The sequence below is a fragment of the Balaenoptera ricei genome, chromosome 13 (assembly GCF_028023285.1).
Source record: "Balaenoptera ricei isolate mBalRic1 chromosome 13, mBalRic1.hap2, whole genome shotgun sequence".
Lineage (NCBI taxonomy): Eukaryota > Metazoa > Chordata > Mammalia > Artiodactyla > Balaenopteridae > Balaenoptera > Balaenoptera ricei.
The window spans coordinates 43,682,164-43,707,259 of NC_082651.1; the positions used below are offsets into that span (position 1 = coordinate 43,682,164).

At 42.8% G+C, this 25,096-nt stretch overlaps 1 protein-coding gene across 1 annotated transcript in view; it reads right to left on the bottom strand.

The window, feature by feature from the left end:
- Positions 1-25,096, bottom strand: part of ANTXR1 (ANTXR cell adhesion molecule 1) — a 242,165-nt gene that overhangs the window by 117,191 nt on the left and 99,878 nt on the right. Inside the window, exons 11-12 of the mRNA XM_059943152.1 lie at positions 10,707-10,776; positions 9,134-9,212 (exon numbers count right to left, since the gene is read on the bottom strand). Of these exons, the coding sequence (XP_059799135.1) occupies positions 9,134-9,212; positions 10,707-10,776 (149 nt within the window). The remainder of the gene's footprint in view (positions 1-9,133; positions 9,213-10,706; positions 10,777-25,096) is intronic.

The window sequence follows — 25,096 nt, forward strand, 5'->3', positions numbered from 1 at the left end:
TGAAGATGAAAGATGTTTATTTCCTGAATGAGGAGACACTGGAATTCAACATCAAAACTGCATCCTGTATTATACTTAAATTAAATATTAAAGCAACTCCAAAATATAGCAGCTAAGGAAGGCTTTCCAACTGGTCCCAATTGTTTTGTCTCTGCTTTCTCTCCTAATACCCCACCCCAACCAATCACAGCCCCACTGGCCCCAAACACGCCTTTACCCAGGCCATACCCTGAGTAAATCCCTACTCTTTCTTCCTGGCCCAGTTCAGTTATTATCTCTCTTGTGAATCCTTCTTTGATTCCCCAGACACTCCGCTTCCTGGTATCACTAGGCGTTGTTCGTTTCTCGATTAAAGAACTTATCACGTTAAATTGCAAATCCTTGGAGTACTTGTCTGTTTCTCACGTATTATATCTTTGTGTTCCTTGGACTTTTAGCAAATGTAGTTACTTAGATTCCATATCAGTCTCTATGGTTCTGCTTGCCTTCCAGCCTTGTGCTGTAGACTCTCAGGGGCCAGCGCCTGTGCTGAATCTTGATCCAGTTGAGTGGGCTATTTCTAGACCCCCTTCTCCAGGTCTGCTCTTGTGGAGTTAGCACTGCTCTAAAGAGGCCTATGACTTTTGCCCTGCCTGGTTCACTGGTTGTGGTCTCTCATCTGGCAGATTTGGTCCTCTTAATTCATGCTCAAGCTCCCCATGCTCCTTGGATATGCATATTGGATTGGTGGTCATCCTCTTTGGAGGCCTACCCTCCAACCAGCTGGGTGCCCCTATTCTAATCCTACCTCATTCTGGCTCCCTTCCTCTCCTACCAGCAGGTACAATCATGGGCTCAGTGTGACCCTTGATTGAGTCCATTCATTCACTCATTCAATCACCAGCTATCTACTGAGTAATGACTATGTGCAGGCATTATGCCAGGTGCTGGGTTGCAATAGTGAATGAGACAGTCTGTTTTTCCTCTAGGAGTATATGGGCTACACTGTGCATGAGAGAGAATGGCTCTTTTTTTTATTTTTAAAAACTTTTTAAATTAAAAAAAATTATTTTTATTTTTTTAATTAAAATAATTTTAAATTGAAGTATAGTTGATTTACAATTTTGTGGAAGTTTTAGGTGTACAGCACAGTGATTCAGTTATATATATATATATATATATATATATATATATATATATATGTATGTGTATATATATACATTCCTTTTCAGAGTCTTTTCCCTTATAGGTCATTACAACATCTTGAGTTTAGTTCCCTGTGCTACAGTAGGTCCTTGTTGGTTATCTATTTTATATACAGTAGTGAGTACATGTTAATCCCAACCTCCTAATTTGTCCCTCCCCCACCTCTCTTTCCCCTTTGGTAACCATAAATTTGTTTTCTGTGAGACAATGGCTCTTTCCAACATCTGTGCTTTCTTTTCTCTAAGTCTCCAGTTGTTTCCAAATGTATAACCTATCTCTGTGTGGCAGCTGGAGGCCCACTTTCTCGCGAGACCCTGGGAGGCATGACGTGTTACAGACAATACTGATGTTAGCTGGGCTCTGTCTTCCTGAAACAAAGAGCAGCAAGTCTGGTCCGGCAGGCCTTAGTTTGAGAGGAGGAAACCCAGAGACAACCTGGAATATGGGAGAGGGGCATTTGGAGAGAAAGTTTTGCAGTCTTTGGCAACACAAAGTGGTCCCCAGACTGGTCATTTTTGGCTAAAATCATTCTTTCAGGCAAATTCCTATTTTTACACCAGAAGATAGGGTCCAAAAGAAGAAACATAAAAGAGAGGGTTCTGACTTTAAAATCTTGGGATTCTTAAATGAATGGGATTAGAGAGTGAATGATTTTTCTTAAATAGGTTTTAATGACTTTATTTTTTAAACTTTGGAGGACAATTAATGTCAGGTAAGTATAATGATAAGAGTTTTGTGTGTTTAAGATTTACCTGGCAAGTTTACTAAAATGCAGAATTGTGGGCTCTTCCCTATGAAATTCTGATTCTGTAGGGTTTCTCAGCCTTGGCACTATTGACATTTTGGATAGTTCTTTGTAGTCGCGGGGGTGGAGGGGGGCGTCCTGTGCATTGTAGAGATAGCGCCCTCTCTCCCTCTCTCTGCCCCACCCCCCCACACATACACACACACATATCCACACACATCCACACACACATCCACACACATCCACACACATGCACACACATACACATACACACATACACACACACATACACACATACACACGTACATACACACGCACATACACACACATACATACACACACACATACACAGTCATACACACACATACACACACACACAAACACACACACACACACGTTTTTTCTCTCTCTTTCTCGATAGAAAAATACCACTAGTTTGGGAAAAGAATAGTTTCAATTCATGAAATCTGCAGGATAAAGTGGCTTAAAATGCCACTGGAAACAAGTTGGCACCATGTTAATCCTCACAGAAGTCAAACCATACTCCAAAACCCCAGGGAGTCATGGTTATTTCAGGGGACACTGGAGGATCCAATCTGTCAGAAAAATCCCTTCTGAGGTTGCAGACCTCATCTGCATGAAAAGGTACCTCCTTTGATAAAATAAGTCCAAACATGCTGGCCGTGATAGAATATTTTAAATAATAATAGAAATTTTCTATGTGGTAATAATGCATCAACTTTAGTAAGTACTTGTTTTGATTAATTCTTCTAAATAGTCTAAATATTCCCCTTATGTTACTCCTAGATCCATTTACTGAGAAAAGTTTTTTTTTTCAAAAATAGTGAAGATTAACAGATACACACCTCTGTTTATAAAATAGACAAGGATTTACTGTATAGCAACAAGGATTTACTGTAGAGCACAGGGAACTATATTCAATATCTTGTAATAACCTATAATGGAAAAGAATCCGAAAAAGAATATATATATATAAAACTACATCACTTTGCTGTACGCTTGAACTAACACAATATTATAAATCAACTATACAAAAAAAATAGTGAAGAAACTGCAGCCTAACCCAGTTTGACTTATCATCAGATCTAATTTACTGGTGCTGTTTTCCCTCACTATCATGCAACCAACATCTTCAAAGTTTTTCCCAGCCTGTTTCTAAAATACAGGCTTATCATGGACTCAGAAGGAAGCATACTTCTTAATCAGGGGAAAATAGCCTGTTTATAATGAACAGCAAACCTTGTAATCAGACAGTCCATTAGATTTTTACTTGGCAAGGAAAGAGAACGTCAGTAAACTAATACACAGCTGTCATTCTTTGACAGACTACCATGTACCTCAAGACCCTTTTTAATCTTTACAACAGCCGTGCAGGACAGCCTCTGAGACAGGCTCAGGTTAACTTGCCTGAGATCATTCTAGAAAGTGGAAGGGCTAGGATTTGAAATTAGGATTTTTGACTCAACATCCTATATTCTTAATTCTTCCATTATACTGCAATCACAGAGCAGTTGTTCTTGTTTTGATGCCTTAGGACTGAGTTTGTTGCATTTTTATTTTCATTCAAAAAGAATTTCTCTGAATAGGACTTGCCATGGGTCCTCTCAAATTTACTCAACCTTGTTACTGTTTGTAGTCAGGCTGGTTTGCATATAAATCAGGAGGAAAGAGAGGCTCTCCACTGAGTTAGCGTTGATTTTAGATTCAATGTCTAACTTCAGGTCTCTTTTCTTTCTTTAAAGATTGTGATTCTCCAGCCTGGAAACCAACACAAATCGAATCCTATCACAGTTAATAGGGAGGAGCATCAGCTGGGCCTCACTGCTACACACCAGGTGATCAAGGGTGTGGAGTGTACATCCTAGGAGAGTAGTTGCCAACCTGAGAAATGGCCCCCAATTAGAAGGCACCAGAAACTGATAAAAAATGAGAGGAAAGGAAGAAAACAATCATGGTTCCTGGGAAGGACCATGAACAAACTAGGGTCATAGCCATATCTAGACCTTGCTCAGGTTGGTTTCTCTTTAGGGGAGGGCCCCTTCCCGCTTCTTACCTGTTATTATCATTTTTTTTCAAATCACCAGTTGGGTTTTATTGCCTCCACGAAGCCCTTGTGACTCTTCCTGGATTCACCCCTTCTTCTCCTCTCTGAAATCCTATAGCATTTATACACCTGGCTTCTGCAATCTTGGTCTTTGTTACATACACTTTCATGTGCTTGTTGGACTCATTTCCCAAGCTGGATTTTAAGCTCCTTAGGGACGGCGACTTGTCAAATGTAAATGGAGCACTGGAGACACAGGAGGGGTTTGAGAAATACTTGTTGAATGATTCTCTGATTTTTGTACACCTTGGGTGGGAAATTATAGAATTTTAAGGTACTTATCCAGAAGAAGACAACCTTTCATGAAAAGTTCCTTAAGGTCCTACATTTACTTGCTTTGTTCTCAAAAGGACAAACTTCTTTTTTCTATTTCCCTTAGAGCAGCGCCATATTAGTGACTTTCTCCACCTATTGCCAGAGTTGGAGAAGAAAAAGGAGGCCAGTGAAGACTCTAGAGGTGGGATGTGTTTAATATGCCGGGAAGAGAGGGCTTTGGATGTTTGACCATTTTCTATAGTCATGGAGCTCAACAAAGTTTACCATTAGTATAGGAATCTTTTAGCTCTTGGATGGAAAACTCTCTTTCCTGTAAAACTTCATGGAATTTCTGCTCCTGGCAGAGGCAACAGTTATTCATTGCAGGTCTTGAAAACTTGTGACATGGTTGTCCAAATGGGCACCAAATAAAGCAAGAAAAAAAGAGGCTCAACTACATATTTTAAAATTATTTTTGGTTCCAGGTGATGGACTGGGCAGGCTGAGACTGGTACTGACAAGTCTAACCCTTTACTCAGGCCCAGGGGATAGCTTTTGATCTAAAAACCTTGTCCTCCAAACCAGCTGCCCAAGAAACAAAGGCAAGTCCAAGACCTTACTTCATATTCTGGATTACCACACACCCCACCTGCATCTCTATTTTGCCCAGTGGTGGCTTTACTCTTTTTAATTTGAGCTTCTGTGTAGGACCTGTTGGAGATTGGGATTGAATATTTGAATATAGGTCCTCTTCTCTGGATGATTTTGGCTTGTCTGTCCCCTTTCAATCACCTGGGCTTGGTCGAGTGACAAACACGTACTCATAGGAATATATCTTGTGTCAGAAAAGTCCTTTTGTTATAAGGAACTCTGAAGGGGGGAGCCGACTCTCTGGGAAGAATCTCCAATTAGGTCAGTAATTTTGACTAAGCTTCCACTATAATACCAATTAACATTTATTGAGCACTTACTACTGGCCAGGCCTTCCGCCAAGCACTTTACATAATCATTTCATTTAATACTCACAATACTGTTAAGAGATGTAAATTATTATTTTTCTAACTTTACAGATTAGGAAATTGAGGCACCTAGGAGCTAAATAACTCGGTCAAGGTCGCACAACTGGTCGACAGCAAAATTGATCTCCCAATTCCCCCTCTGCCTCAAATCTTCTCCCCTTTCAGTCTTCTTCCTGTCAACTGAGGGCAACTCCATCCTTTCAATTACTTAGGCCAAAGCCCTTGGGGTCATTATTTTTTTTTAATTTTTTATTAAAGTATAGTTGATTTACAATGTTGTATTAGTTTCTGGTGTACAGCACAGTGATTCAGTATCATATATATATATATATATATATATATATATATATATTCTTTTTCATATGCTTTTCCATTATGATTTATTATAGGATATTGAATTTAGTTCCCTATGCTATACAGTAGGACCTTGTTATTTATCTATTTTATATACAGTAGTTTGTACCTGTTAATCCCAAACTCCTAATTTACCCCTCCCACCCCCTTTCCCCTTTGGTAACCATAAATTTGTTTTCTATGTCTGTGAGTCTGTTTCTGTTTTGTAAGTAAATTCATTTGTACCATATTTTAGATTCCACATATAAGTGATATCATATGGTATTTGTCTTTTTCTTTCTGACTTCCTTCACTTAGTATGATAATCTCTAGGTCCACCCATGTTGCTGCAAATGGTATTACTTCGTTCTTTTTACAGATCAGTAATATTCCATTGTATATATATATATATATATATATATATATATATATATATATATATATATCACATCTTCTTTATCCATTCATCTCTCGATGGACATTTAGGTTTAGGTTGCTTCCATGTCTTGACTATTGTAAATAGTGCTGCTATGAACATGTGGGCTGCATGTATCTTTTCAAAGTATGGTTTTCTCCAGGTATATACCTGGGTATATACCCAGGAGTGGGATTGCTGGATCATATGGCGACTCTATTTTTAGTTCTTTACAGGATCTCCATACTATTTTCCATAGTGGCTGCACCTTGGGGCCATTCTTGATTCCTCTCCTCTCAAGCCCTATGTCTAATACTTGGGAAATAGGTTAGCTTTGCCTTTAAGACACATCTGACTCTGACCTCTTCTCTCATTGCCACTGCTCCCTTCTGAGTCAAACCACCATCATCACTTTTGCCTGAAATATTGCCATAACCCTCCCAACTAGTCATGGTCCTTCCATCCTTGTCTTTCCACGGGCTGTTCCAGCAGCCGAGTGATCTTTCAAGTGTAAGTCAGATTGCGTTGTGCCTCTGCAAAAGCTGAAGTTCTCACAAGACCCTCCACTCTCCATCCCCATAACCTCACCGCCTACTGCACGCCTCACTCGCTCTCTTCCAGTGACCGACCACTTTCTTCCTTGTACACACCAGGCGACCCTGGTTTGTGTGCTCTGAGCACTGGGCCTCAGCGTTTGGCGTGTTCTTTCCCCAGGTGCCTCACAGTTAACTTCAAAGTCTCTATTCAAATGTCACCTTCTCAATGTATCTCTATTTAAAATTTGAACTCACTCACTCAAGCAGTACCTCTTACTCTGCTCTATTTTTCCTGCAGCCTATATTATTTCTTAACATAGTGTGCGATTCATTTGTTACGTCCATTGTTCACTGTCTGCCTTCTCTCCCCGCATCCCTGCGAGATAAGAGATTTTTGTCTGTTGTGTCCTGATGTATCCCGAGCACCCAGGGCAGTGCCTATCCGGCACATTGTGCGTAATCAGTGAATACTTGTTGAATAAATGAGTGAATGGACCTGGATCTCAAATCTTAGGGTGCTTATAATTTTGTTGTAGACATGCAGCATTCTCAAGCGACAGGGCAATAACGCAGAAGACGTTATGAGGTGGTGCCAGTCAAGGGTCAGTCGAGCAGAACACTTAATGACTTGCACTCAGATGAAGGAGATGGGAGACATAAGTGCAGGTTGGAAAGAGCTGGGGAGACACAAGAGGGACTTTACCAGGAGTTCTTTTCCTTTTGGGGTACATTAGTGAGGACACCCTTTCTTCTTGGCTTAGAGGTCCAGAACTTAAATTTGTAGTCCTGCTTCGGTCACACCACAGGCTTGGCCCCAAGATATTTCCCCTTCCCACCTCCCTGCCCTCGCGGCCTCGGGGCATAGCTGTTTCTCTGGTCTGGTCAGATATAATGAGAAATACAGGCCCAAACTGTTGGATCATTCAAAAACAGGGAGGAATCTGGAATGGAGTTATTAGATTTGGGGTATTTTAATCATTTCCTGCAGGTTGGCAGTTTCCAAAAGGGTCAATTTCTAAAAGAATCAGGCAGGGCACGCTTGGAGAAATTTCACTGGTCTTGAATCCAGTTTTCATATTTGGTCTCCAGATTTGACATTCCACTGAGGCATGCCTGAGACACAGACATTTCTCAGTGGTGACATGTCTCTGTGACAACCCTAGTCTCTTACGTTGGTCCAGTAAAACTTTTCCATTGTCTGTACCCATTGCACTGGCTTACCCTGCTTTCAAGAAAACTGGTTGGTTCCTAACATAGGATGGAAAGTGTGTGTGTGTGTATGTGTGTGTGTGTGTGTGTGTGTAGGGGAAGGCAGGGGAGCTGGGAAGGTGTGCTGTCCATTGTGAGGCCTGGCCTCCTGCTCCTTTGTGAGACAACTCATTTTTCCCTTGTCTGGCTCCAGGGCCTGCCTGTTCTCTCTCATCCACCTGGATGGTGTTAAGGACACAAACCCCAGTCACTGAGGGGTTCTAACGACATGCCCTCCAAAGGCCAGCCAGGAAGTGACCAAGGGATCTGCCTAAGCTGACCATCAGGCCAAAACACATTTGTCTCTAGAGTGAGCTCATGGGAAAAGTGCATTTGGTTATAGAAACTGAATATTCAGAGAAAGATTCTTTCAGAAATGTTCATATTAGGGGTTGAGATCTGTACATGAGCTAACCAAGCCCCGACTGCCCTCTGACGGGCTGGGCTCCAAATCACTGACCGTGGGAGCCACTACACGGGCTGAAGGGTTCCCAGCCATAGCTGCACAAAAGACCCTCCCAAGGGGGCCATGAATTCACCAAAGCTGGGGCCCACTCCAGAGACTTTGTTTCAACTGGTCTGGCATGAGGTCAGGGCAACCATATTTTTTAAAAGCTCTCCAGGTGATCTTATGTGTAGTCAGAGATGAATGCTACGTGCCACGAAGGATCCAGAGACGGGGCATCTGAGGAGCTGGAAGAGGATACAGTCCACACTCTGCCTCACAACCCCTATGTCATAGGGCCCCTCCCTGCTTCTTTCCTACTTCATGAATTTTCCATTTTCTCCTGGATTATTTCCACAATCATATCAACAAGCTGCAATTTCTTCCATTCTAAATAAAAGCCTCTCTTTATACTCCACTTCTCCCTTCAGTTATTGCCCCATTTTCCTGCTTCCTTTTAGAGGAACAACTCCCTAAGATGTGTTTCCTATATATACCGTCCAATTTTTTTCTATGAATTTTCTCCCAGACCCAGTCCATCCAGGCATCCCCGCTCAATACTGCACAGACCCTGGTCCCACCCTGCCATCTGGTTGTGAAAGTGTGTCCAGGTCTCACCCTCAGTAACAGAAATGAGGAACCCGGGGAAGCACAGGTATTCCTGATACACTGCTGATATGTGTACAGCCCCCGATGCAGCCCACGGCTGGCCTAGCAGTGCCAGGGTCAAAGCTCAGTGAACAGAAGGCAGAACTGGTAAAAAAAAACTTGCCAGGGAGATGGTAATGCCAATGAAGCTCTCAGTCAAGGGAAAGGTGATGACTTACACAGTGTGTGGTGGTGATGATGACAGAACTGGAGATGAAGGAGAGGCCGTCGTTCATGCTGACCTGAAGCGCGGCTTTCCTGCAATGACACGGGAACCAAGGATACTCAGCATGTGGGCAAGGAGCAAGGGGCCGAGAGCCGGACACACAGGTCCCCCAAGGGCTCTGCTCTGAACTACCCTTGGGACTGTAGTCTCTTCCTCTGGGGGCCTGAGCTGTCTCATTTGTAAGATGTGGAGGATGGTCTCCAGGGCCCACCCACCTCTAACATTCTAGAGAGATGTCGGGATACACCTGGCTGGTGTATCAAGGCAGCGTATCCAGCCCTTCTTACATTGTGGAGAATTGCATTGAATGGGCAGAGCCTGCTCCCATTTAATTTACTTGTCACACTGTAGTATGAAGAAGTATTCTTAAAAAATGGTTCAAATCAGTGGGAGATAAACTGGTCAAGCTAGAAACTGTATTGTTATCTGGACTCTCAGTGATCAGATTCTGATGGCCGTGGTTTTGTTGCTACCCAGCCAACTCACAGAGGTACAGCAGTAAATGAATGAATTTGCCTTCTATTTCCTCCCATCTATAAGATGCTCACTGAAGCACAAGCTTGCATTCTGCAGCATGGACACGGGGCTAGTTTGTGGAATCCGTGGTATCACAGGCTGACGTTAGGCCACCAGGGTTGGAAGCTTTGTAATTTGAACAAATGATTGAAAGCAGAATTCAGATGAGCAAGTTTAGCATTTTTCCTTAAAACCTCCATTCTATCTTCAGCCTATTATAGATGTGTTTACAGAGAGGCTAGTTTGTGTTCTTTAACAAACATTGCCTCTCTGTTTCCCCGCATATTTCTTTTCTTGCTCAGGGTGCTAATTCTCTCCCTCCTCTTGAATATTTTGATCTCCTCTCACCAGCATTTACTATAACTGCCCCATCGCAAGATTTTCTCCATAAATTAGTTCAGGGAACCTCGGGCCGCCTGGCCGAATACATGGTGCTCTGGAGAGACGCTGAGGAAGGAACACTGAACGTGGCCTCAGAGGGGTCTGAACGTGGGGTCTTGAACCGGTCGTGGACTCACTTATCCTTTTTGAGCTTCCTTTCTGAGTTTCTTTATCTCTAAGAAAGGATATCATCATCTAGAAGGGCAATTACGATGACAGGGTGAGGTTACGATATGAGAGTGCTTTGAGAAGCATGAGAGCTTTCTAGAAATGTAGCTGTGATTAAGCCAGACAGACCTGGTTTTGAACCCATACTCTTCCACTTACTGCTGTCTGACCTTCGGGCAAGCTACTTAAATTCTCTCAGCTACAGATTTCACATCTGTAAAATTGGGATGGTGTGTGTCTGGTTCATGGGGCTCTTGGGAGGATAAAGGGAGGGACCCTTTGTGAAACGTTTACCCTGGTGTCTGGCTCACTGCAAAGCATCGGTGCCATTATCATTATGTGGATGAGTCTAGAGAAAGGCTCCATGATGATAATGAAGAGAGACTCTTTCTCCTCCTTTTGTCCCCTCTACCTCCTTTCTCCTCCCTGGCTGTGGGGTTTAGTTGCTGGTGGAAACTTACATGCCAACTTCCTTTAAGATAGGCGCTGGACACAGCAAATAAGTATCTTCCACAGTGAAGGGCTTCTCATCTGTAAAAAGGAAGTCACTGGATTAAGAGGAGTGAGGCAAGTTTATAATTTCATATTCAGTGCTTCCTACAGACCATCAACCAAGTCCTGGGAGACACTAGAAAAGCAGTAATGTTTTGAAATATAAACTCATCTTGAGCTGTAAAATCCGCTAGAGTGAACTCAAGGTCTTCTGCCTGAATACCACTAGTCTCTGATCCTGTATGTCCAGTGGAGTCAAGCAGTGAGCAAATAGAGGGCGAGTTCTTACCATAGACCAGGCATCCCTGAGGGGGAATGAGAAGGTATTCGACTGATATTCGGGGAGCTTCAGGTCTAAGTCTAGTTTGAGAGAGAAGCCATATTCATGGGAAAAGTTTGCTGACTCAGCATTGTTTACAATAGCCAAGACAGGGAAGCAACCTAAGTGTCCATCTATAGATGAATGGGTAAAGAAAATAGGGCATATATATGTAGAATGGAATACTATTTAGCCATAAAAAGTGGAAATCTTGTCATTTGTGACAACTTGGATAGACCTTGATGGCATTATGCTAAGTAAAATAAGTCAGACAGTGAAAGACAAATACCGTATAATCTCACTTATATGTGGAATCTAAAAAAGAAAAAAAACACAACTCATAGATACAGAGAACAGACTGGTAGTTGCCAGGGGCAGGGGCCGGGGGTGGGGTGCGTGAAATGGGTGGGGTGGTGTGCGTGAAATGGGTGAGATGGTCAAAAGGTACAAACTTCCAGGTATAAAATAAATAAGTCATGGGGATGTAATGTACAGCATGATTTGGAAGTTTCTAAGAGTAAATCTTAAAAGTTCTTATCATATGAAAAAAATTATAACTATGTGTGGTGATGGATGTTAACTAGATTTATTGTGGTGATCATTTCGCAATATATACAAATATTGAATCATTATGTTGTACACCTGAGACTAATATAATGTTATACGTCAATTATATCTCAATTAAAAAAAAGTTTGCTGACAGATACAACAAGTAGCTAAGCCAAAATATGGTTCGGCTTCAGAAGACAGAGTAGCTTCCTTTAGGTGGGTGACACGATGAGGTCACAGGGAATACAAAACATGAGCTGCGCTTCAGCGGAGAGATGGGGAAGAGGCATTCCTGGTGGGAGGAATGGCATCAGCAAAGACAGATCAAACAAAAGGGATGCCCCAGGGTAGGCTGTAAGGAGGATTTGAAAAGATCAGTATAGGAAAATGTGTGCTCCAAGTTCTTCGAGTTAAGACTGAGGGATTTGGACCTAGGCCTATTATTGGCTATGAAAAGAACTTTGGAGGTTTCTGGAGAAAAACTTGAAGTGACGATTTTGGAAGTTTTAGCAAATGTAGCTGTGAAAGATGGATTAGAGTGGGGGGAATCTGGAGGTGGGGGAGTTCTTTTTCTTATCCTAATGGATGTCCGGGGAAAAGCTTAAGCAGTTTTAATCTTGAACTCCTTGAAAACTTCACTGTGTCCCAGATTCTGGGGCCAGAAGCAGGGCTGAGAAATTACTATACTCAGCATATGGTAGTCATTCCTTCATGACTCAACATTTACTGGGTGCATGCTCTGTTCAAAAGATTGTGGTAGGACCTGTAGGTGATATGAAGATAAATAATATGTGCTCCTTTAATCAAGCTGTGAATACAAATACCTAGAAGACAGAAAGGAAGCCTTTCCATATGTAATGGAAGGATGCCATGCTGTTGTTGGCACTTGATATGAAACTGATGTCTCTAATGACATTTGAATGTGGCTGGCACTAAACACTTGCCTGAGTGGAGATTAGGAAGCCTCATACCCTCCATGCTTGGATTTAAGGACCAGAGCCACATGGGATGGGAGTTGGAGGACACATCTGAGTTCTAAGCACTGGGTCTCCATGGAAGGAGGATGAAGAGGATGGCCAATTACAGTCTCCCCTGATGTCTAGGGAGAACTTCAAGTGGTGGAAAAGTTAGGGAGGTTATTTCAGGTCATTCACTCATTCACTCAACAAATATTTATTCAAGGCCTACTATGAGCTAGAGACACAGGCTTTGAGAAGAGAAACACAGTCTCTGCTTTTCATGACATTGCAGGGGAGATAGTTATTAAACACATTCAGTTTTTTTTGAAGAAGTAAAAATATTACATTTTTTTAATCTTAGTCTTTAGTACAAGATTTTTTTTTTTTTAATTGAAGGAGAGTGGATTTACCATATTATATTAATTTCAGGTGTGTAACATAGTGATTCAATATTTTTATAGATTATACTCCATTTAAAGTTATTACAAAATAGTGGCTATATTTCCCTGTGCTGTACAACATATCCTTGTTGCTTATTTAAACATATTCATTTTTATTAAAAAACATATTCTCTTGAATGTCTACCATGTGCCAGGCATTGTGCCAGGCCTGGAAGTGAACACAACAAACGAAGCACTGCACTTTTTTTTTTTTTTTTAATGGCCACTGTTTTAGTTATCTATTGGATTTAAGGAATGTGGGCAAGCCTTATGCCCTGGGGACATCAGACATTGAACTTAGCTAATAGTAAGTGGCATTTATTTCCTGTTATTCCTTGGGTGTGTAGCCTAAGGAGAAGGGGTAATTAGCAGAACAAAATGCAGGCACTCTTAGGCAAGTGCCACCTACTACATCAAAACTTCATTTAGAATTCTAATAAGAATGAGTAACCCTGTTTGAGTGAGGTGAACAGAGAAAATGAGGGAGGGCTTCGCATAGGAAATAACATGATCATTGGGTTTTGATGGGTGAATAGAAGTTCCTGAGGAAGAGAATTCATGAGGAAAGCACAACAAAGCAGAAAAAAATGCTGTTATTACACAAATGACTGTTTAATTAAATTGTGATGAGCACAAAGAAGGAAAAGCAGGGGGCTTACTCTCATCTGGGAAGTCAGGAAACATTTCCCTGAGGAAAGGCTCTGTGAGCTGAGACCTGAGGCTGGGTGGAGAGGAGATGGGGTGGGAGAGCGCTGGAGCTGCACAGATCCTGGAGCAAGAAGGAACCCAGGTCTTCCGGGAGGTAACAGAAGGCTGACAAGGCTGTTGAATTTCAGTGAGACAGTGGCTCAAAATGAGGCTAGAAAAGGCAGCAGGACCAGATGACCAAGGTCTTGTAGGTCATGGTGGGGCTTTTGGGACTTTTCCTAAATGTAACAGGAAGCTACTGGAGGTTCCCCTCATATTTAGAACGAGCACTGGCAGGTTATGGAAAGTTGCCAGAACAGTGAGGGTATGTTGAGTACAGTTATGAAGCTTATGAGGACGGTGGCGGATCACACAGCGTCTGAACCGAGCATTATTATCTTCAAGATGTTTTCCCATCTGTGATGGCAATAACGACAGTGAGACTAGCTGGGGCATGTGTGTCGGTGCTAAGTACATCATACACATCACGTGATCTAGTGTAACCTTCTAGCAGTGCTATCAGGGAAGGATGTTATTCCCTTCATTTAACAGACACAGGTGGAGACACTTGCCCAGCGTTACTCAGGGGAGCTTGGAATCAGCACCCGAGCAGTCTGGCCGCCACCTCTTGATGAGATGCACGCTTGATCTCCTCTCACTACAACCTTACGAACCAAGGCAAGGCAGGGCTCCGTGGGCTCATTTTCCAGATGCAAAATGGAGGCTCAGAGGGGCCACAGTAACCCCTGATTGCACAGCGAGTCGGAGGCAAAGCCAGGACTAGAATTGGATTCCCCAATATTCTCACCCAGCGCCTCCCTGTTCCAGGAAAGGCTCGTATTAGAGGATAAACCAAACTCGGGACAGGCGTGGCTGATGACAACCTATATTTACTTTCTCTTGGTGCTGCAAATGCTCTAGTAATACTTGGGAGTGCAGATCCCTGCCCACGGAGCCTGCCCACAGAGTCACAGGCCGGCCACGGCGCGGCCACAGGAGGCCTCGTGACTCCTGACTGCATTCTGCGGGAGGAGCTGAAGGGGGCGCACCGCAGCTACGCACCGGGGCCCAGGCTCCCACCCGGGCTCTCTCTGAGCAGATCCTCTCCTCCCAACATCGCAACAGGAAAGGGAGGGAGAGCCCAAGGGTGGCTCTGGTCAGCCTAGGTCAGGTGGACCGCTTCTCACTTCCCCCCTGCTTTCGTTTTCCTTTCCTGCCCGGGAGACCAGCTATTTCTGGAGCAAAGCAGACGAGACCGTAGCTGGGAGGATGGAGGAGACGCGGCCGAGGCCGTAGCACCAGCTCGACACCGCCTCCCATCAGTTCATCAGCCTCCCAGGCTGTGGGCCTGCTCTGGGGAGCTGGCATTTTCGGGTCTGAGAGGGATTGTTTGGTTTGGAGCCTGGTTCCACTTTACCACAAAAATGAGTGACTTTTTTTTCCCTCTTTCTCTCTAAACAAAGGAGGGCTATTTGGTTTCCATAACTTTGATCATCTGACTCTTTCCTGGAACGTCCACTTGGGAAGCAGGGCCCAAAGCCTTCCTCCTTGGCTGGGCCACGTTTGGCTCGGGGGCCATGCCAACCTTATGGCCACCTCTGCCAAAGCCAGTGGTGTGGTGACATTTATGGCGCCATCATCCTCCGGAGGGCCTTAGTCCTCTGTCCACCGGTGGCCATTACACTGCTCGTTAGCACTGGATGGGCGAGGAAAACGGACGCCGGGAGCTGGGAGGAAATTAGGGAGGGGCGGGAGTTCGAAACTAGACCTTCAGGGAATTTTTAGATGATCTATAAATCTAAATTTCCTTGCCTTTTGCCAAAGGTAGTTCCGAATTCAGTGTATACCTACGACATAGGTGAATCCAAAGCATCTGTCTTACAAGAGGCTGATAATCGAACAGAGCTTGATTTAAATCAGGATCTGGGAATCAATGAGTGTCCTTACACAGAAACACCAGACACCCAGGCTTGGGATCTGAGCATCCCTGAGGATGAGTACAAGGGGCACAGGGCCCGGTAGACTCCAGAGTCAACCAGATGCAGGTTCATATCCCAGGTCCTCTTACTAGTGTGTGACTGGGGACAAGTTCCTCGGCTGTAAACATGATGACATCATTGTGCGGAGTTGTGTGGGGAGTGAGAAAAAGTGCGTGGAAGTATGTTACTCGGCACTTAATTAACATTTAGTAAACGTTACTCCGCATTATTACACGGGTATCCAAGCCTTTGAAATAGACAATGAATGTGTGGTTTAAAATCAGAGGAACTGAAAATTAAAAATTTCAAAATGTCTAATTGCTTGATTACACTGTTCTGTCAAACATCTTTTTAGGCATTAGTGATAGGGATAGAACAGAATAATTAAATAGCTAGTTAGAAATCCCACTAGGGGATTGAAGATAGAAAGGGAATTTTAAGGGAGTCTGGGAGACTGTTGTAAGCTACTGACCACTCAGGAAAAGAATCCAGTAACCTAGCAACAATCTACACTATCTTGAAGGAAGACCAGGCACATTCAAGTGCCAGCCACACTCAGGCCACAAACCCTGAAAGTTAAAACACAAGACAATAGATATGGAGTCTGAATCTTGTTACACGAACGAAGTCAGGCAATTAATGGTCTTTGAAGAGTAGCATTTTTGCATGTGGCCAAGAAAGGTTGAAAGGGGAAAGAAACTAGGTGAAAGGGGACATTATACGGAAACCTGAGATGAATTACCATATTTTAGTATATGTCACCACCCTTTTGCTAATATACATATGATTTAAATAGCTCCATAACAGTTCTGGTTAAACCATATAGAGTAAGGAGGTACTAATGATGTAAATAAGGAAGAAGGTGGTCTTCTCCCCTCCCCATTTTTTCTTTGATTATAAAAATGTAGCCCTCTTTGTTCTCAGGGCTGCACTCCCTTGTCTGCCCGCCTGTGTCTCTCACAAGCCCCCAGTGCTAATAAACTCACTCTTTGCCTGCCACTTTGCCTCACGCTGAATTCTTTCTGCGACGAGACAAAAGAACCTCAGCTTCAGTAAGTCCTGACACCAGGTGAGCAGTTTCAATTAAAAGACAGTGGGTTCAAGTCCCCTCCTAAGTCAGGAATTGTGGGTTCAAATCCTAGTCTGAGTTTTGGCTGGGTTTGAGTCTCATCCAAGAAGGAGTGTGACCTCATTAGGAATTCCTGGGAAAATGAAATGTTTTAGTGAATGTGTGTGTGTGTGTGTGTGTACATATGTACATACACACAGGCATATTATACCTACATGTACACACACATACATCTATATCTACACATACATCTATATGTATCTATATTTATTCTATACTGATTTTGTGTAACACTATATACCCATGGTCTCATTTGACATTATTATTATTATTAATTTACAATTTGGGAAACTGAGGCTCAGAGAAGTTGGTTAATTGAGTTAGTGTTGCACACTAATAAAAGAGCTGGAAATCGAACCCAGGTTTTGTTGAAATGACTTGCCCATGGTCAACCCAGCTAGTTTTTTTTTTTTTTTTGCAGATATAACTTAAACTAGTTAGCCATTTTATATTGTCATAATCTCACAGCTAGTTTTATGATGTAGCCTGAAGTATACCAGGAACTGAGTCTGGCAGCTTCGGAGGCAAACGATCAAGATTCTCCACGGTTGAGGTTGGATAGCAGTAGGAGGTTTGTCTTCCACAAGAGGCAACCAGGGTTGAGAAGCTCTGTGATAAGGTTCTGCTGTCTTCTGAGAGACCCTGACCTACTGTAATGAACCCATGTTCCAGAACCATACATTCAAATGTGTACATTCCCAGGTTTTGATCTTGGATCAATGTAATTCTTTTCAGACTGGTGAAGAAATTTCCAGAATTCTTCCCTGCAGTTCATAACTGTCTAATGGATTTGGGATAAAACCAGGATTAAAATTTATTAGCTAATTCAAACACCAATCACAGTGGATCCTTTCACAGGGCTGATTAAATAACTGAAATCCTGTCCAAGTCTTGGCAATCCTTTCTTGATATAAATATTTATTTCTGGCCAAAAGGACAAGAAAAATAACCCTTAGTCTTATCTAAGGGAGCTTGTTGAAACCCTCCCAAAGCTGATGTAAGCTCCAAAGAAGAGTTTACATTCCTACTGTGACAAAATATTGGAGGTTAGGGACTGAATGAGCTCACCCTGCTCTTCCTCCCCATCTCCCCTGGGTCTAAGGAGATTTTTGTGGCATCCCTGAGCCAAGTATAACTGTTCAGCACCAAATTATCAGCTGGTTGGGGAATGTGTCTCTGAATTAAGACAGAACAGACAAGCTAGAGTTAGACTGAATGTTTCTACCTTTTCACCGACTTGAACAGTAACCAGCTTTTTAAAAAGTTCAACTTTTAAAATACTGTGCAGAAACCTGAAATAAAATGGTACTCAGCAGGACCCCAAGTTGATGAAATTCAACTTGGCTTGAGCTTTCTGGGGTCCTAGCCAGAAAGGAGGTGGTCGATTGCTCTACTGGGACTCCTGCAATGAAAATTCACAAACATGGGGGTCGTACTGCAAAGCTAAGTGGGATCCCATGGCTTAGAGTAGAAAGAAGCTAACATTTATTAGGCATGTACTATGTGTACATACTATTTATTAGGCATGTACTATGTGTACAAACCTTCCCCTAGGCTGGAAGGTTTTCATAGATGGCTGAGATCACAAGCCTATGGATTCTTTTGCTAGAAGACCTTAAACTCTACGTAAGGGGACAAAGCAGAGATTTTAAAAGTGGAGAGGGCGGCTTCTACTTGGAAAGGCTGAACAGTGGTTCTGAGGTCAGCGCAATGAGAAACGAGAGTCAGCACAGAATGGGAAGAGCCGGTAGTGAAGCACAGGTGGGTGAGGCCAAGTTGGGAACAATCCTCAGAACGTACACGTCCACCGTAACGTCCTCTCAGGCCCAGCTGAAGCCAGAGGGGTGCCTTTAATATGGCGGAACCAAGCTGGCCACCATCGTTTTCCTCAGACACGACCCACACCTATCTATCCATTTGCTAGCCTGGAGTTGTTGCAAGGTTTCCTTGGAAGCCCTCACTGGCTAGTTGCTATGAGATCAGGTGATGAGCTTGGTCAACAGGCTCCAGATAAGTTCCCTGGGCTATACATGATTATTTCCCCAGCTCCTGTGTGTGTAGGTGTCCAGGATAGCCTTTTAGTTTCCCTTCATGTTCTCTGGGGCAGATTAGAGTAGAAACCATGAGCACATTAAGAGCCTGGGCCCTGGAGTCCCATCATAGCTTGCTACCTACTGGCTATGTAACCCTCTCCATAACCCGGAGTTCTCACCTATAAGATGGAATAATACTCATTTCATACTCAGCTCATTTAATGGGACGATATGATTAAATGCTCAACACTTAATAAGCGCTTGACAAACGTCAACTGTTACTGCTAAAGTGGGGGTACTTTTGGGCTCATTGCCTGAGGCACCTGTAAAACACGAGATGTGAAGGTGTGTACAAACTGAGTAGGTCTTGCAGAACTTGTCTACTGGGTTGTGTCAGGACTACATGGTGTAGGCGTGACAAGAAGAGAGTCATCTGTCCTAATAGGATCTCTGGGCGTGTATGTCATGCAGTGATCCTCAAACGGGGGCAGTTTTGTCCTTCAGGGGATAAAAGGCAATGTTTGAGACAGTTTTGGTTGTCAAACTGGGGGAGGAGGGCTATCGGCATCTAGTGAGTAGAGATCAGGGATGATGGTAAGTATCCTACAACGCACAAGGCATCCCTCTCCCCTTCAACAAAAAAATTGTCTGGTCCAAAATGTCGATAGTGCCAAGGTTAGAAATCCTGGTATAATGTCTACCATGGCTTTATACCTTTCTTTGGCCCATTGTAGAGAGTTCTGTAGATAGTACTGGGTGGTTCACAGCCCACCCCCGAGAATTCTGGTAGAATGTCCAGAAAAGTTCAGAGGTGTTAAAAGATTATGAGCAGGGGAGGGAGAGGGAGTAACAACTTGAGGGCCAGTGGAAGACACCTGGCTGGAGTAAGGAAGAGAGTGCTTCTTAGCAAATTCTTCCATGCAGGCTTTGATGGGTCCAGGTTTGCCTAGTGGTGGGTGGCCCCTGAGCCACTCTGCTGGGTGGAGCTTTACAACTGAAATGGGGGCACTCCAGAAGTGGGACTTAGATTGCTGTTGAGGCTCTGAGCTGACGTGGGTAGGAAGGCTGCAGAGTCAGAGCACCTCACCTACAAATACCAGTATAGGACAAAGAGCTGAGTGCAGTCTTAGAAAAAGATAAGTCGGTTAACTTGAACATCATGTACACGAGGATCAAGATTACATCATGGCCCCAGAAGTAAAAGGTGAGGGACCATGAGTGCACTCCCAGGGGAGAGCAGGGATGGGAGCCAGCAGCCCTGCTGGTCTCTGAATTGTCTTTTGGGGGCTTACACATTCCCCAGTCCCACACAAGGCTTGACCTCTGTGGCTCTGGACCCACCAGCTTTTAGAACTGGTCTTCAGCACAGCTAGTTTGACTTCTCAGGATATAAACTGCTTTCTGCTCATATTTACTGCTATTTTCAGTAATTATAAAAGTAATACACAGTGAGTGTGAGAAGTCTGAGAAATACAGAGATGTATATCCCTGGTGGCGCACTAGTTAAGAATCCGCCTGCCAATGCAGGGGACACGGGTTCGAGCTCTGGTCCGGGAAGATCCCACATGCTGTGGAGCAACTAAGCCCGTGCACCACAACTACTGAGCCCACGTGCCACAACTACTGAAGCCCATGAGCCTAGAGCCCGTGCTCTGCAACAAGAGAAGCCACCGCAGTGAGAAGCCTGAGCACCGCAACGAAGAGTAGCCCCCGCTCGCCGCAACTAGAGAAAGCCCGCGCACAGCAACAAAGACCCAACGCAGCCAAAAATAAATAAAATTGAAAAAAAGAATAAAAAGAATGAAAATCCTTGGTAATCCTAACTTCCAGTGATAAACATTGTTAATGCTATTTCAGAATGTTTTCTATGCATATTAGTTTTCACATGATTGGAATCATACTACGCATAATGTTGTGGTATTTGGCATCTTCTCTATCCAAAGTTAATAGGGACAGATTTAGGTATTGCAAGAAAACCGAATGAAGATAATGGGGCTCGGGGCTCTTGCAAAACATTTCCTCCTCTCAATAAATCTAGACCAAAAAATTCTTGACTGTTGACATTTATAAAACTTACAAATTATCTTCTAAGCAAAGCATCAACTTCTACAAAATTTGTGAGCTTGAGGTCAGAAAAGTGGTGCCCTTGAGACAGCTGTAATTTGCTGAGAAGAAATATATTTTTTAAAGCTTTGTTTTCGCTTGGTTGAAGACAATTCAGGATTCATGCACAAGGTATGTGTCTCCTGACATACGAAGTCTTTCAGCTGTGCACAATTAGGTTTGGAAGGGTTTACCTTTGGAATTGGGATTGAGCGGCAAGTCTATTAAAATGGCTAAAGCCTTCCACAGGATCATGGCCATGAACTATGGCAAATGCTGACTGTTCTTAAAGAACTCAAACCTATACAGAAACTTAGAGAAGCGGTGGGAAGGAGACCCCAGGCACACACTTGAGTAACAGTGGACGCCACTAAGTTGCTGTGGTATGCAGATTAGGAGACAGAGCTAAATTGCATGGAGAAGAGATATATCAGTAGCACTCCCTTCCTTTCCCTCAGCAACACCCAACTTTTCCTCTAAATGAATGTTGAGCAAATATTTAAAGAATGTCAGTTTGAAGGGGGCATAGGTTATTAGCCTGCCTGGGGTTCCCATGAGTCTGGCCCATCTCTGTGTTAACCACTTTTTCTTCCACCATCCTACTGAAGTGACAAAGGAGCAGTATAGCATGAGGAAAGGCATGATCACAAAAGTCTAGTCATCTGGTGCAGAATAGAGGGAGTGCCAACTTCCTCTATCAGGACAACACGGCTGGGAAAACAGCAGTTTCAGGGAAGTTCACAAGCAAATCTCTCCTCCAACAATGCTTCAGAGAAGACCACTGTGTGCCAGAGTCCACAGGCAGTTTACAATTTTCATTTGGAAGCAATTGCACACTTGGTAGAACAGGGGCAAAGTCAAGTTTGACTGTCTACCAGGCACTGCTGCAGTTAACTTTGGACTGTGTCAACTTGCCCTTGGAAGAAGCTCTTTTGCCCCTGAATGAAAATCTTTACCAGTTAGTTACTTTTGGTGGTAATTTCTCTTTTATCCCCACCCCATCCCAGATTACTGGGGTTTTTATCTGACCAAGCAAAACTGCAGTAAATTTCCACTTATCTATATTTTTGTCTGGATCTGAAAGATAGAAACATGAACTAACAAAGTCTTGGCAGGAGCCACTTCAGAAGCAACTGGGTGAAACCCAAACTCCCTCTGAAAGCAGGGGCAAAAGGGAAACATGGGCAGATACATGAAAAGCCTGTGAAGTTTAAGAAAGAAGGACCATTTGGGGAACCAGAAGAGGTGGCTTCCCTGTGATCACACAGTCAGCTGCATATACTGACTTTCTAAAGCCTGGGCTCTTTGTTCCCTGGTCCAGAGCTTTTTTTCTTGAACCAGAGTTTAAGTCTTGACTCTCTAACATGCTCTGTGGCCTTGGGCAAATAGCTAAATCTCTCTGAGCTGAGGTTTCCTGTCTATACTATGAGGGGGAGCAGTGAAAATCAGGGCCTCCAAAGCAGGCACACATCAGAGTGATGTGGGCCTTCGGGATCAGGGGACCCGGGGACCCGTGGGGACCTGTGTTTAGGAAGCAATGTAGAGAAGCAGGCAAAAGCCTCTGGAGTAGACTGTCTGGGGTCCAAACTGCTTCTACCTCTGGCTATCTGGGTGACCTTGGGCACTTCACCTCTGAGTTTTAGTTCCCTTGTCAGCAAAATGGGGATACAAATAACTCCTCTCTCACTGGACTGCTGTGAGGATGAAATGAACTAGTTCAGGAACAGAACGGGGTAGGTGCTCAGCAATCAGTGGTTGCTATCACTTGGATGAAGCTCCTGGGGGATTCTGATTAAGAATCATGAGAGGAGATGCTCCTTTAGATCTCTTCATTCTGAGTTGCACAAAGTGACATTCTATCATCTTCATATGACATCAAACCCCTACGAATGCATCCAAATGGCACTAAGTACCTTTTTGACCCATAAATGCAACACTCTAACCAGTGAGAAAGGAAACAATAGGTTTTTGTTTGGGAAGTTTGTGTTCTCCTTCCCTCTGCCCTCCTCCCCATTTGCCACGGTAGGTGCACTTCAATGATCTCCTTAAGGGGCCCACAGCCCCCGAGGACCAGATGTTTTCTAAGATAAAGTATAGTTTCTGGATAACTGGACAGATTTTTAAAAACAAACACAACGGAACTCCTACATTCGAGCGAGCATTGTCTCTCATCCTCTTGGGAAGTGAGCCCCTCTTTGGAACTGTTAGAGCTGCTTTCATGACTAATGTTCAGTTTGAAAAAAATATCTTCAAAGGGGGCAACGTTTTATGCTTTGAGAGTGAACCAAAAGTAAACCAGAGCCATGCCTTGTGAGTAAGACTGAAGATCAAGCTGAGAAACAAAATTTTGCATCAAAAAAGAAATGTGCCTATAAAACCAGGAAACTGACTTGTCACATGGCCTTTCAATGGAATTTTAGTAAGTTTGTTAAAAATCAGTTTCCTTTGTTTATAGTCATACCTCATAATTCTCCACGCAACACCAGCATAGTCTAGCATGTTTTTCATTATTGTATTAGTAAAAACATTCATTTTTTTATTTACTGTTCGTTAAAATGGATCATTCGTCAGCTCCTACCCCAGCGTCTCCTTTTTAGCATTCTAATCTCTCTACAAGTGGATTTCCAATTGAAAGTGGAGCTTTTCTTGGCACGATACACCGAATACTGGAGTAGGAAAAAGTGCATCCAGAATAAATAAAGTTTGTGTGAAGATTTCCAAGATATTTTCTTGGCCAGGAGTGAGTTCAGCCTGGTGACTGGAGAACCAACCAAATGCTAAACTTAAGATGTGTGCTTGGCCTAAATAATTAACAAGAATTTTAAAGTTAAAATTTAAATAATGGTCATGGTGTTTTTTTTTTTTTTTCTTACGACGGAAGGGACATATGATCATAGAAAACTTAGAAAACTTAGATGAACAGAAAGAAGAAAGTAAAAACTAATAGTGGTCTCATTCAGAGGTAACTACTGTTAACATTTGGTTGTGTGTCTTTCACGTTTCTCTCTCTTTCTGCATATAAATGTATGCGTCTAAAACAGGGATAGCATCAAGGCACTGTTTTGTAACTTATTTTTAACATATGAAGCAGTATCGTTAACATCTTTCCCACATAAGTAATTATTCATCTTTGCCCCAGTATTAATTATTTAAGGGTAAAGTATAATTTATATAACAAATTAACTATCATGAAACATTTATGTTACCATTTAAATGTTTCCATTTGTTTACTTTCTTTCCTTCCTCTCCCTCCCTCCCTTCCTTTCTTGCTTCCATCCCAAATTCATTCCTTCCTCCCTCCTCCCTCCCTCCTCTCTGTCTCCTTTTTTCTTTTTGCCATTATAAGCAATATTATGATGAACATCTTGTAGCTGAGTCTTTGTTAACATTCTCAATCATTTCCTTTTGATGAAGTTGAAATTGAAATTCTGGGTCAAAAAATGTATAAAAGCAGTTGATTCATTTTAAGAATGGCCTTCCTGGGGAGTTCCCTGGTGGTCTAGTGGTTAGGATTTCAGGCTGCCGGTGGAGGGGTGGGGCGGTTTGGGTTCAATTCCTGGTTGGGGAACCACGCAGCCAAAAAAACAAAATCCCCAAAGATTCAATGGTCTCTCTCACCAATGATGAATGAAAACACTTCTTACTCTATATCTTTGCCAATACTGGGAATTGTATTTTTTGTTAATCTTTGCCAGTTTGATAGATTATTTTAATTTGTGTTTTCTTGATTACAGTGAGCATTTTCCACATGCTTATTTGCCATTATTTTTCTTGTAAATTTCCTTTTCATATCTTTTACCCATCGATGTGCTCACCTTTCCTACTGATTTTAAGAGCTGTCTACGTATTAAAGTTATTGACCCTTTGTTTGTTCTATGTCTTACAAATAATTTAGCATGTTTTCTGTTTCCCTTTAGATTTTTTGGAGGGGGGGAGGTTTAAAGAATTAAAAAATATGTACTCAAACCATTCAAATTTTCCTTCATGGTATCTCCTTTCAGAGTTATGCTTAAAAAGTCTTTCCCCACTGGAAAATTATGTAAATATTTATTTTTGTTTCCTTCTAAAACTTCTATAGTTTCATGTTCACGTTTAAACTTTTCATCTGGAATTTGCTTAGATGTAAGGTGTGAGATAAAAATTGAACTGAATCATTTTTCC